The following is a 13,817-nucleotide window of genomic DNA, read 5'->3' on the forward strand; positions in this document are numbered from 1 at the left end:
TATTTAGATCCTGGCATCATGAAAACATGCAAGTACAAACATGGCACGCAAATGGCAGAGTTTTACACCTATTTATTTACAAGTTAAGTATACACAGTCACCTGTCTTTAATTTTTGCCCAAATCCAAAGTATAATCTGTTTGAAACAATTGAGAGATACAGCAGAATGAAGACGAAGAGTGTTTGGGTAAATGAGGCCTCAGATCTGCGCTACACGCCTGCAGCTTCTCGTATGTTTGACCCAGGTCTTTGTGTTTAGGTACCCTGGCTCAGAAGGTGCTGAGGAAAGACTCTCTGGCCATCAAGCTGAGTAACCGTCCATCCAAAAGAGAGCTGGAAGAGAAAAACATCCTGCCCATGCAGACAGATGAGGAGAGGCTGGAGTCTAGGCAGCAGATAGGCACCAAACTCACAAGGCGAGTATGAGGTGTACACGCATGCATTTTTTAAACTTGAATACATTTACACACATGCACAATTTATGGGCCAAATATTCTCAGTAAACCTGGCTGATGTTGCTGCAGCCAGCTCAACATTTGCTGCTTGAAAACAGCATCGACCCTTCTCAGCCAAACCGAGCATTATGTCTTACTTTGGGCTGACGATGGCCCAATATCCTGGCTGATAGAACCGTGACTCAGTCCAAAGCCGTTGCAAATGTGAGCCTTTTTTCTATTGAAACACTTTTATATCCTTTCATTTTTTTCCTTCACAACATCCGATAAGGATAAACGCTTTATCTTGTTAAAATGAAGCTCTGAAAATGGAGCTGACCTAATTTCAGCAATGCATCACTCCCCCCCCCCTTCTCTCTCCTTTTTCTTCTCTTGTCTTCTCTCTAGCGCGCTCTCCCTCTCTCTCCTCTTTCTTCCTCCTGCCTGACTTCCTCCCTCGCTGACTGAATCACCACGGTGATGCATGTGCCAAACTATCTCCACCCGACTCCTCCACACAGCAGCACCACGCAAGCCACTTTATACCAGCAGTTTACACACACATCTCCACACTGGTGCACTGCGTACAAATCACAGGAATTTGTATACATATGTTGAGATCATAAATGTGAATTCTAGTAATTGAACAGATCAAACAACAACATGTTTTTCCCCAACGGATCACACGCCTCATTTGATTTCACTCCTCTCTTTGAACATGACTTGCTTTTCTGAATGTAGGGATGTAATGATGCATTCAGGGAGGAAAAGGCCGCCAAGTGTTTGGGTAAAAATGAAAGCCTGGATAGTATAATAAAATATGAGATGCGGGAAATATGGTTGCAAGGGATGGAGTATCATCTAGAGACACTGGCATGAAACTCACTATTCCCCACTGTGATTGGAACACAGCGCCTGTTCCCAGAAGGCCTGACTGCTTAGTTGTCATGTTCCCAAAACGCTCGGTCACAGTGTCCTTTGCACGGTGTCATCCAATATACAGTTCCTAATTTCATGCTTTTTGCCAACAGCATTGTGTCCGGTAATGTAATGTTGTCGCTTGTGCCAGGCCAATCAGAATTGATTATGATAATGCTGCTCTAGGACTCACTGACCTCAACTTACTTCTATTGACCTGATTCACTGGGAACACCCTGGAGACCCTTTATCTTGAGGGAGAAAACTGAACGGAAAAGTTTCTGGTTTTATCCTTGAGAAAGTTGAGAAACACTGCTGTGTCTTTGGCTAACTGTTTGTGATTCTTGCTGGCTTTCATATGTCTTTATGTTTTTATAAATGATACAGTGCATGTCTTGTAAATAGATAGTTTGACAGTTTTGTAAATAGGCTTGTTTGCATTCTTGCTGAGGGTTACATGAGAAGATCAATACCACTGTCATGTCTGTCAGGTCAATGTAAAGCTATAGCCAGGAGGGAGTTAGCTTGGCTTAAACTTAAAGAAGGGGAAGGTGGCTAGTAGAAACATCCATCTCCCAGCACCTGTAAATCTTACAAATAAATGTTATATTTTGTTCGTTTTAAAAGAACAGATGACAAGCTGTGGTTTTACTGGGGCGTTATGTGCAAGGCTACTTTTTGGCCAGTCGTATTGAGCTTATATATACCTGATATCATCACATCACAGCATTAAATACAAGTGTAAACGACCAAGAAGATGCACTGTGAACCAATCACTCAAACCGCTTGTCGATGTGGTCTGGGATGCTTTTGAATATATATCTTTTGCATTGTAAGTGCAACTGCATCTGATTCATCCCTGACAAGGACTACATCATCGTGACGTGGCTGTTCTTTTATTGAATTTTGTGTACAAAATAAACACAGAAAATTGTGAAGTGCATGACAAATATGTCAGTTTAGCAGAACACATCCATAGTACAGGAACACAGGAAGTAATACAGGAAATTTCTGGAAGTTGGATTTTATATTTAGAAAAGAAAGCAGGAGAAAATAAATGAATATATAAATAAATAAGAGAAGAGGGTTTAGAAATTGATAACCTTATACAGATTGTATTATTGCCATGGATTCACAGTAAGGATTCACACCTTCTTTGGCCTTCTTCCCTGCACTGGCTTCCAGTCTCTTGTAGAATCCATTTTAAAGGCTCTCAATGATCTGGCACCGGAGTATATAACCGAGCTTTTTACTTCGTACTGTCCAAACACGCCTCTCAGGTCTGCTGGTCTGGGTCTTCTAACTGTTCCAGAGTCCAGGTTAAAAACAAAGCGTTATCAAGTCTTTCCATTCTTGCTCCTCGGCTTTGAAACAGCCTCCCACTGAGCATGAGCTCAACTAACTCTATTCACATCTTTAAATCTTGCATGAAAACATACTTTTACAGAATGGCTTTTTGTTTTGTATTTTCTTCATCTTGGAAAGCAGTTTGTGCTTTCAGCTCGAAAAGTGTTATTATTATATTATTATAATTATTAAGGTGGACAAAGCTGCATTGACACAACCACTAACATGACTAGCTAGCATGCTAGCAAACAGTAGAGCAAGAGTGTGGGCGTAATAATCATGTGCAGGGTCCTTTGACCCTACAGTGTAAGTGACATAAGCAGTAACGAATTCCAAACACAGGTGCTCAGCTGGAGACACACAGAAGATGAAGGTGTGAGCGACGATGTGTCTCAGCTGTCTACTTGTGTTCGGATCACTGAAACATGTTAATATCATGTATAAACAGACTCAGTGACTTTCTGGAATCTTATCTCTCAGGAAACCAGCAGAAACTCAAATAAAGCGAGTATTTTCAAAAGTGTTGAACTATTCCTTTAAAGAGGTGGCACATTGGTGCAGTGGTTAGCATGGTCGCCTCAATGCAAGAGGGTGGGGGGTTTGAACCCAGAGTTGGGGAGCCCTTTTGTGCGGGTTTGCATGTTCCCCCGTGTCAGCGTGGGTTTTATCCAGGTAGTCCAGCTTCCTCCCACCATCCAGAGACGTGCAGGCAAGGTTAATTGGTGACTCTAAATTGCTCATAGGTGAGAATATGAGCATGAATGGTTGTCTGTCTTTAAGTATTAGCCCTGCAATGGTCTTACCCTGCCTTGTACCCTGCCTCTCGCCCAGTGTCAGCTGCCCTGCGACCCCCAAGAGGATAAGCAGTTATGGAAAATGAGCTTTTGGGAGCTGCAGAGTTTGATGCTAATCCTTTGTGAATTTGTCATTATGAGTTACACCTTTCACATTACACATAGTCATTCCATGCATTATTAAAATAAAATATTTATTAGTGCAGCTTTAAATAAATTGTTCTCCCTATTAGCCACTTGATAGAACCTTGTGTAACTCCTTATATAATCTCATTATGCTCATGTCTCTGCTCTCCATATTGCACAGAACCGGCAGACAGGCCGCCTAAAAATAAACCCGGTTGTGATAGAAATTATTTGGGAAGGAGCATCCATATGGATGTTTGTTGGCCAGTCTGTGCATGTTTATTTACAGTACCTGCATCTTCGCTGGCGGGAGGCTGATATAATGCTCAGATCGGACTGAGAGGCGGAGAGCTCTAGTCTGAGATTCAGTGTTTTGATTTTTTTTTTTTTCCTGAACAATAACCTCCAAGTGGGAGAAGAGATGACACAAGATGAGATGAGACAAGTCGGTCTGAGCACAGACCTAACCCTGCGTACAGTAGCTTACGGGGCCGAGCAGTTCCAGATGGCTGTCAGATCTGAACGAGATGGAGACAATCATTGATCCAGTGCCTATGGTTCGGTCTCCTCCCGCAGGGTCCTGACACAGTGCTATAATAAGAGTCCCCAGTTGAAAGCACTTAGAGTGACCTTTCAGAGATTGCCTTTGGGTATCTTAGTCATTTCAGACACTCACAAATTGAGGAAATTAGAGATAATCTGTGCAAAATGTATCTCTTCAGATATCGCTGAAAACAAGAGAATGTGATGGGAACAGTGTCCAACTGTCTTTTTCTTTTGTGTCTTTTGTCTGTGTGACTGTGTGTGTGTTAGGTATATCTAAGCTGTCTCGAGTGTTGAAACCTTCCAGTTGGCATGTGACTGTGTCATAGTGCCTTATTCAGCATCAGATGAGAGCTGAGTCTTCAGGAATATCTTGCTTTTACTAGCCCTCTTCCCTGCATTGCACCAACGTATAATCATGCAGTCCTTGCATTGGAAGAGAAGGATTGGTGATCATGGCAGACTAAATTTGTAGGAAGTGCACCTGTCAAGCTGTCGTGAGGGAGAAGCTTAAAAAAGATGCATATCTTTCAATTACGAGAAAACAGCATTGAACTCAGATGCTTATAAATAAGTTGTACTGGGAGTGAGGAAATGTTGAGTTTAATGTTTATTTAATACAGTTTGGGACCAACGCATTGCATTTTACTCTAAAGCCCAGGGTTGTCAGTTGTAAAAGCACTCACGCTGCGAAGCAAAAATGTGAATAACCTTACTGGAACTTGCTGTCAAAGCAGGGAAGTAAAACTGGGCAAAATGGAAGGAAGAAAAAACTGAACTGAGCAGCTGCCTCTGAACTATTTATATCACAGAAGACGAACCAGTGAAATGTTTGCACAGAGTTTCTTTTCAACGATGACAGCTGATGATTATGTGATATTACATGCAAATTATGTTGATTTGCATCAGGAACTTTTGCTGTTTTTGGCTGACTTGCTGACCTCTTGCCTGTGATTATGTGCTGACTGTGGATGTATGTTTCTAACCAGGCGCTTGAGTCAGAGACCCACTGCGGAGGAGCTGGAACAGAGGAACATCCTCAAACGTGAGTGTCTCAATGTATTTAACATTATCGCTAAGCTGCTAAAGTCGGCTCACAAATAAGAACAATTTAACAGAAACGTCAAAGTGACAAAATTGCCAAAATTGCCCTCTCTAACCGTGCGACGCTTCGTTAAAGAAATCGCAGCGAAGCATGAGTCTTGTTTGTCGCAGACTGTGCATGCAGGCTTCATATGGTGCAGCCTGGTTATTTTAGAGGCCTAGTTGTGTGCAAGCTAGTGGCATACGTCTTCCCCTTTATTCCTCCTTGGTCTGCCGTTTCATCTGAGGCAGGCAGGCAGGCAGGCAGGCAGGCAGCAGGGCTCCCCGAGGAGGCATGTCCAGAGAGGCTGTTTTCTTTGCTCAGACACATGCAGTATCAGAGAGAAACAGTTCTGTTGCCTGGGACTCTGCGTCTCTCACTTCAAAGGCTGATTTACCAGCAGTTCCTGCTTTCCTAGAGGCTCCTGCGTGATTGGCAGAGAGCGGGAGGAAAATACAAAGTCTCAGAATTCATGAGTGACAAGTCGTGTCCTCAGCATTACTCACACGCATACAATACCAAGGTTAAACAAACAGGGGGGTTCATTTTCAAGAGTACTACAGATACAGTGTGTGTTCAGCACAAGCACAAATGCAGTTTGACTGTTGAAGCTTTCGCAAACAGGAGCTGTGTCCCAGAATGCCTCTTGTTTACTCCTGTCTCTCCTTTTAACTTGAGCCTCTGAGCTGGAGGTTTTTGTCTCCGTAATTGACTCTGAATATAAATGCAGCACACGGGTGAATTTTCGTGAGATGTAAGAACTTAATGTGATCAGAATTTTTTTCCCTCGCAAAAGAAAGAAATGTTTATTCCTAAATAGGTTAATCACTTGATCGAGAAACATGGACCAAAAAGCCTTGGGACAACTTGAAAGGAACAAAGCAATCATTCTCCCCTGGTGCCCATTCCTAATAGCATTAAACAGCCAGTGATGGAAACTATTTCAGGATTTAAGAAACTTATCCAGTTTAGTGTGAATCTAATTAGCCACATTATGCAAACAGTGTGTTTGTTCCCCCCTCTCAGTGATTTCTAAACATTTCATAGACAGTCCACTGTTGGCACTCGCAGCGTAACTCTCATCCTCTTATTCTCTGCAGCTCGCAATGAGCAAGAGGAAATGGAGGAGAAGAGGGAGATCAAGCGAAGGCTAACACGAAAGGTGAGTCCAAAATAGCTCCAAAGGTGCAAACCCACACTTGATCTCAAAGCATTCGGAGGGGGTAAATTGTTGGCCAGGAAAAACAAACACTGTGACAGTGACTCATCTGTGGCGAGAAGTGAGGCTGCAGTCCGTTACAGGCGTGATATTGTAGTTCTCAGGTCTCCCCCAGGAGACGCTGGCTGATGTCCTTGTTGTCCTTGGCCCTTCAGCACGCTGGCTGCCAAATCCTTCGACCCCATAGGGAGGTGTTGAGCATGTTCCCATCACTTTCAATTAGATTATAGCACTTTCTGCTCACCTGCAGACATGCTGCTCAAAACAACAATCTCACAGCTGTTGGAGGAGTTTATTGCATGCATCACACGCCTTTAGTCCCTTGTGCTTTATTAGACAAAATGTTTTAAATGTCCCATATTATGCTCATTTTTAGGTTCATAGTTGTACTTTGGGTTTTTACTAGAACATGTTTACATGATTTAATGTTCAAAAAGCACATTATTGTTCTCATACTGCCTCTGAATATACCTGTATTCGCCCTCTGCCTGAAATGCTCCGTTTTAAAATCTCTTTTAAGCCACAGTTGTTATCTTTGAGAAAATAACTGTGTCATACTTGCTGAAACTGTCACTATATTCTGGGAGAAATACATGAAACAGACCCTCCCTCCCTCCCTCCTACTGCCTCTCATGGTATTTGCTAGAATCAGACGCTAGCGCGGTCAGCAACACCCAATCAGAGCCGAGGAGCCTCTAACACAGCTGTCAGTGATTTCAATCGCTGTGTGAACTGCTGTCAAACTGTCAAACAAAGCAGCGCTGATCAAATATGAATCAAGATCCTGTAACTGCTCTGACTATTTCTCCCCTCAGATGTTTCCAGAAACATATTTTAGTGTACTGTTTGGCTGTTATATGAGAATGTTGGTCTGGCTGGTGTGTGCGGTGCTTTCTACTCCCATTTAACTGTGTCCAACATGGCGGCCGGGTCACAAACAGTCTCATTTTACAGCTAAACTGTACACTAAAATATGTTCCTGAAAACATTTGTATCTTGATTCATATTTTATTAGCGCTCCCTAGTTTAACAATCTGACCACAGTTCACTAGCAGTGATTGACAGCTGCCTTAGAGACTCCTCTGCTCTGACTAGTTGTGTTCGTTCACATGCAATAAGGCCATTAGAAGCAGTGGAAGCAGGCCCGCCGTCGAGGGGTCAAAGTGTGCAGATGACCCCAGCCCAAGGCCAAGGGGGGGCCCCATGAAAGGTCTATGGTTGATTCTTAAGTGGGATAAAGTACAGCAATTTACTTACCGGCTTAAATCACTGACAATACAAGCTATATATATATATTTACATGATAGATAAATAAATGTAATTTTACATTTAAAACACATGTCAGCATGCCATCTGATACGCCTACCCCCTACAGGTGTTGTGAAATGGTGCGGCCCGTCAGGTTTGTGATGCGCAGAACTCACAAGAGCCCCTAATGTAAACATGTGAGGCGGACTGGAGCCTGATTAGCTAAGTCAGAGTGCCTCACTGAACACCAGGGACTCCATGAGGAAAAGCCAGGGTACAGAGAGAACATGAAAATGAAAGGGGCAATGACATGATGGACAAATGTCTGGGGAAAAAAAAGAAGCAGGTAGCAGGCAGCAGGTATGACAGGCAGAGCTGAAGGTGAGGGGGTGAGGCAGAGTCATTTTTAGCAAATAAAACCTGCTGCAGTGGGCTCAGTTTTAAAGCTACAGTGAAGACACTGATGCGTTAAAGGCATCCATTGGTACCATGTTATGCTATCTTGTCGGAAAGGGGGCCAAATAATGTTCCAATATTATGCTAAATTTTGCATAAATTGAGTTTACCATATACAACTATACACTATTTCAATTCTGCACACATTTTTAGCAATATTTAATTAAAGCGGTCCTCAAGATTGAATGAATATATGAAGAAAAAAAACTGTCTTCACTGCTGTTTTGATGTTACGATTTAATACTATGCAGTAATTTCCTCAAGTAGTGTTTGACTTTACTTTTCTCTAATCATTCACTGGAGGTCCAGGACACACATGTGACTGCTTGTGCTTTTCAAAATAAGAAAACAAGGAGACTTAAGTACAAGTAGATACAAAATGCATGTAGAAATATGATTAATTTGATTATATTCACAGGAAGTATTAAAATATATAGGAATGTTGTCATGCTGCAGTGTTACTTAATTACCTCTTGCATTTATGTACTGCGCTGTTATTTATCGACCGTCATTAAAGGTGTTACAGATAACTGTGAAAAGCTAATATTGGTCAGCATAGCGACCTGGCTGATTTGGACACATTTATGCTGAACTTAATTTTAAATTACCAATTGCTGCATTACTGTTTGTGATGCAGATTCTTTTAGGGTAGATTCATTAGTGCACTGATTCCATAAATGTCCAGAATGTCAGAGCAGTGTGGTGTTGAACTCCTCTCTGAGGCACCTGCACAAGAAATACTGGATGTGCTAGTCTTTTTTTTTCTATAAGGAATGGAAAATATGCAAATTCTAAGAAGCTTCTAACCGTGACAGCGACGAGGAATTCTCCACCTAGTTTCCTGTACTCTAACTCCCTTTTCTCCTGCTTTATTTGCAGCTGAGCCAGAGGCCCACTGTAGAGGAGCTGAGACAGGCCAAAATCCTCATCCGATTCAGTGACTACGTGGAGGTGTCAGATGCCCAGGACTACGACAGGCGGGCAGATAAGCCCTGGACCCGGCTCACAGCAGCTGACAAGGCCAGTATCACTTACACTTAGATTTTAGATTGTTTTGATAATCTTAAGATGCCTCCTCGCCTGCTTCCAGATTCATTCAAACACCATCATGCTTCTCTCCCCCCACCCCCCATCTGTTCCTCAACCCGTAACGCAGGAGAGTAATGGTAGTAGGATGTGTTCCTCCTCTCTTGTTACAGCTAGTTCCACCTCAGCTGTTTGGTTCCCCTTCATGAGTAAACACCCCGGAGCAGTCCTGCTGCTCGCTGCCCAAGCGACTTTTAATGAGTTCTCGCAGTGATGCTGCTTCCGTTGTTTTGATTCCTTTGCTTTGATGATGTGCAGTTTTTGAGCACGGCAGGTCACACCTGAGGAGCACTCGTGAAAATCACGGGGACCCAGCGTTTTGATTATGCAACAGCTCCCCTTACATAATGGGACGAGCAGTGCCTCAGGACCCGTCAGCCGCAGCTCTGCTCTGCTGACGTCTTTTTTTTTTTTTTCCTCCCTCTTTCTACCATCTAGTACAGATTTGAATATTGTTTGTTCTCCTGTCACAGAAGCATCCTCTCCAAGGCTGGAGACATTCTTTTGAGTCATGCTGAATGGCAAACACAATGACATCACCCTGCTGGGTTGCTGTCACAGAGAACATTGTAGAGGGGATGTAAGGTTATTAGAAAAGGTACAACACACCATTTTATTTCCTGGAACTTTGACTCATCGGCACTTTTAGAATCTGTTTGTAGTCGTCCTGCCCCTGGCAAGGCACTCAGCCCTCGACTACTCCTGTGGTGCTACTTTGAGGCCATGATTCACACGTTATTGTCCCAAACATGAATGTCTGCAACTACATGAATGGATAACAGCTTCGATTTGTGCTCATAAACAAACCCAGAAAAGGGATGTTTTGTTTATTTGCTTGTTGCTGTTTTTTTAAGTGTTGTTAACCCTTAAATGCAAGCCTCAGGTCTTTTGCAACCCTGGATTATATTTGAACTTTTGAACCACCTAGAAACACTGTTCACATGGGCGGATTATGAGACAATGGGCCCCTGGGCACAAACGTGTAAAGGCCCCACCACCTCTCCTACATAGGACTAGAAACACAGCCACAGACTTTGTGGAGATTTTGCCAGTTTTCTTTGTTGTTCTCATTGTGTGACTTTTTGTGGTCATTTTCTATGTCCATCTAGTCATTTTGTGTGTGTTTTATGTTATTTTACCCCTTTTTTGTAATTATTTTGTCTCTTTACAAGTTATTGTTTTTGGTAATTTCATGTATTTTAATCATTTTGTGTCTTTTTTGTCATTTTGGTCATTCCTTCTGGTTATTTTGCCCTTTTTATAGTTATTTTGTGTCTCTATGTAGTCATTTTGAATCTTTTTGGTAAATGGTTGGTAATGGTAATTGGTTATTTTACCCACTTTTTGTAATTATTTAGTGTCTTTTCTGGTTAATTTAGGTAACTTTGTGTTTTTGTTAGTCATTTTGTCTCTTGATAGTCATTTTGTGTCTTTTTTGGTCACTTTGTGTCTGTGGAAATTTTTCCCTGCTTTTGTATCTCTATAGTGGTTTTGTGTCTCTGGAGGTAATTTTATGACTTTTTTAAGGTCATTTTGGTTGTTTTGGGTCTCTAGAGGTTTTCTTTAGGTGATTTTTGCCTTTTTCAGTTGTTTTATATCTCATTATAGTCATTTAGTGTCTTTTTATTGTTAGTTTGCTCTTTTTTGTAGTGATTTTGTGTTAGTAATTGGTTGGTAATTGGTTATTTTACCCCTTTTTGTAATTATTTTGTGTCCCTTCAAGTTAATTTTTTAGGTAACTGTGTTTTTGTTAGTCATTTTGTATCTCTTTATAGTTGCTTTGTGTCTCTCAAGGTGATTTTTTGACTCTTTTTTGGGGGAATTTTGTGTATTTTTTTAGGTGTTTGTGTCTCTTTATAGTCATTTTTGTGACTCGAGGTAATTTTGTGGGATTTGTGTGTGAGCGTGTGTGTGAGCGTGTGTGTTCGGAGGGGAATTTTTTTTCTTTTTTGGACCCTTTCTGTCTCTTTGTAGTCATTTTGTGCCTCTGCAGTTCCTTTGCATCTCTTTATGGTGCTTATGTGTCTCCTCCTTGTTAGTGTTAATTTGAATGGCATTTTGTAGGTGAGGGCCAAGTCAGGTCAGGATGGGGGGACCTCTGGCACTTAAGGCCCCTGGGCCTGTGCCCGATAGCCCCATTCAGTAATACATCCACAACCATACAGCTTGACGCTCTAAAAATAAACCTGTATTGGTCGAAACTAAAAATGGTATTTCAACGTTTTTTCTCTGTGTGCTTTCATTTATGTGAATCTCTGCTATCACCACTTCATTGGAGTCTAAAAACACAAGCTGACAACCCAAGTAGACCAGCAACAGATTGTATATTATTGTTCATGCTCTTGGATGTCTCGAGAGGAGGAAATTGAGGGCTCTTGTGATGTGAGAAGAGAATTCAGCAGAATCATTCATGGCCTCAAGATAAGCGTAAATGATGCATGAAGCATTCTAAAAGGAGGTAGAGTCAGGGCTTAGAGGCTGCAGTATGTGTACTAAGCCTCTGCAGCTTTTCTCAAATGTTCCTTCTTGTTTGTCCTCTGCAGGCAGCTATACGGAAGGAACTCAACGATTTCAAGAGCAACGAGATGGAAGTGCACGAGTCAAGTCGCCATTTAACCAGGTAACATGCAGAATCCATTAATCTGCATGCGACTACACGCGCCTTGTTATCAGTTGATATACAGCTGGAGTTATTCTCAGCTGGCTCTGCAGCGCAGTGAGATCTAGCTGAGGTGATGAAATGTGCTGAAATGTTTGAAAGAACACTTTCTTTTATTCTGTTCTTCTTCTAGGTTTCACAGACCATAGTAGACCACCACTGTCTTGAGCAGTGCCGGACCGGCGCTCTCCTCCACTGAGAACCTTAAGTGCTGGACAGTAAAATGGTGCCCGTTTCTACAATAAGGCCATGTCTTCTGAAATGCCTTTTCAAGACCCACACAACTGAGTCGGTACTACGCTCCAAGATGTAGACACCCACTACTCCATCCACTGTAGTAGCACATAATGACTCCAGTTGATTCACATCGCCCCTCTATGGAATTTGCTCGACTGTCTCTTTAACCTCTCCGCTGAGCTCTCAGGCAGGCGCTCAGTTCTGTGGCGATTGGACAGCGGGAGAGTTTTTGTTTGCAATTGAACAACACTTTCGACAACTACCGAGGGCAACTGTACCTTGGTTCATCAATAACACCAGTGGACTTGTCTCAGTGGACATGTTTTTATCCCTCTTCTTTATTCTGTTCTCACTCTGGACTCCTCTAGTTGCGGACAGCTCTGTGCGAGGACGCATGGTTGTTAGTTCTGAGCTCTCGACATCAGCAGGAGATCCATCTTTACTGCACCTGCTGGGACTTTGGAAACGGCTTAGAAAGACACAGACGGGGAGGGAGGGGTCCAGCATTAGAATTATGTGCAATATTTCTTTTCTTCTGCTTTTCCAAGGCTATAGCACCCCCTAGAGTCCCCTCTGTGTCATTACTATGTAGTCTTGACTTCTGTTCTTCCCTCATATGTGCAATTCTCACTGTACCGACAATGTTGACATCTAATTGCTAACTGTGAATTTGAGAGTTTGGGAAATGCCCGCGCTCTCTCCAAATGTACATTTTGTTTATACTGAAGAAGGAAAGTTACATTTAAAGAAGACTCTTGCTTGACCAAGTTTCAGTCATGTCACAATCTTATAAATTTAATGTAAAAATTGCAGCTGGCAGATATACTCTGGTTCCAGTGTGTGCAACAATTATCTGTTTTCTATTATTTTTGGTAGATTTTAATTGTTTTTGATAGAGGCACTTGGATCATAAATGATTAATTCACATGTTCTTTACATGTTCAAGCTCTTTGGATTCGACACAGAACGCCAAGAGCCGGCCCACCATGTCATTATCCCTTACATTTTTTTCTTTTTGCAGCAGTGTGTTTATGATCTTTGCTCATAATGTGCATTGTATTATACACTTTACTTTTCTACTCGTGACATTATAAGCTTTTGACCGAGCAATATCTGTTGTTTGTAGACAAAAGGTTAAACTACAGGTGTAATCCCCACCATGTTTTTTACTGTGCTTATAGACTACGCCTCACTTCAGGGTTTTATTTTTTCTTTTATACTTTTACTTTAGAAAGGCTTTATTCAGGAGGACTTTGTTCCTGTTTTTTTTTTTTTTTTTCCTCAACTGAGCCACCAAAAACATCTGCCTCTTCAACAGCTCACAACACATTCGGACAAGATTTGAATCAGTCTCAAATCTACAATTGAAGTGCAGGTATTAGTGAATTCATTAGAGTAAGGATTTTTAAATTTTTATTGCAGAAATTCTTTGCACTGTTAAGAGTTTGGCTTTACAGCGGTCACTGTTTTAAGGTCAGGGCCCAAGTGTGTAAAATATTGTTGGATATCTGATCTGTGACCATTTTTGTCTCTTCACTTTAACGGTCTTGTTACCTGATCACTGATCCTACACCAGTATTCCGATGCTCATAAGCTTTATGTACACAGAATATTTTTATTATTTTTTACTGTATTACTTTTAAAGTTGCAATATGAAATTCTTGTC

The 13,817-nt window shown here is 41.8% G+C and overlaps 1 protein-coding gene across 3 annotated transcripts in view; it reads left to right on the forward strand.

Moving 5' to 3' along the window:
• The window catches only part of LOC125902217 (phosphatase and actin regulator 1-like), a 71,286-nt gene extending 57,856 nt beyond the window's left edge, over nucleotides 1–13,430 (forward strand). For all 3 annotated transcript variants that reach the window (XM_049598410.1, XM_049598409.1, XM_049598411.1), the window contains exons 7-12: nucleotides 260–416; nucleotides 5,152–5,207; nucleotides 6,347–6,408; nucleotides 9,049–9,193; nucleotides 11,803–11,875; nucleotides 12,048–13,430. In XM_049598410.1, the coding sequence (XP_049454367.1) occupies nucleotides 260–416; nucleotides 5,152–5,207; nucleotides 6,347–6,408; nucleotides 9,049–9,193; nucleotides 11,803–11,875; nucleotides 12,048–12,063 (509 nt within the window). In that variant the 3' untranslated portion in view covers nucleotides 12,064–13,430. The remainder of the gene's footprint in view (nucleotides 1–259; nucleotides 417–5,151; nucleotides 5,208–6,346; nucleotides 6,409–9,048; nucleotides 9,194–11,802; nucleotides 11,876–12,047) is intronic.
• The last annotated feature ends 387 nt before the right edge of the window (nucleotides 13,431–13,817 follow it).

The sequence above is a fragment of the Epinephelus fuscoguttatus genome, linkage group LG15 (assembly GCF_011397635.1).
Source record: "Epinephelus fuscoguttatus linkage group LG15, E.fuscoguttatus.final_Chr_v1".
Taxonomy (NCBI): domain Eukaryota; kingdom Metazoa; phylum Chordata; class Actinopteri; order Perciformes; family Serranidae; genus Epinephelus; species Epinephelus fuscoguttatus.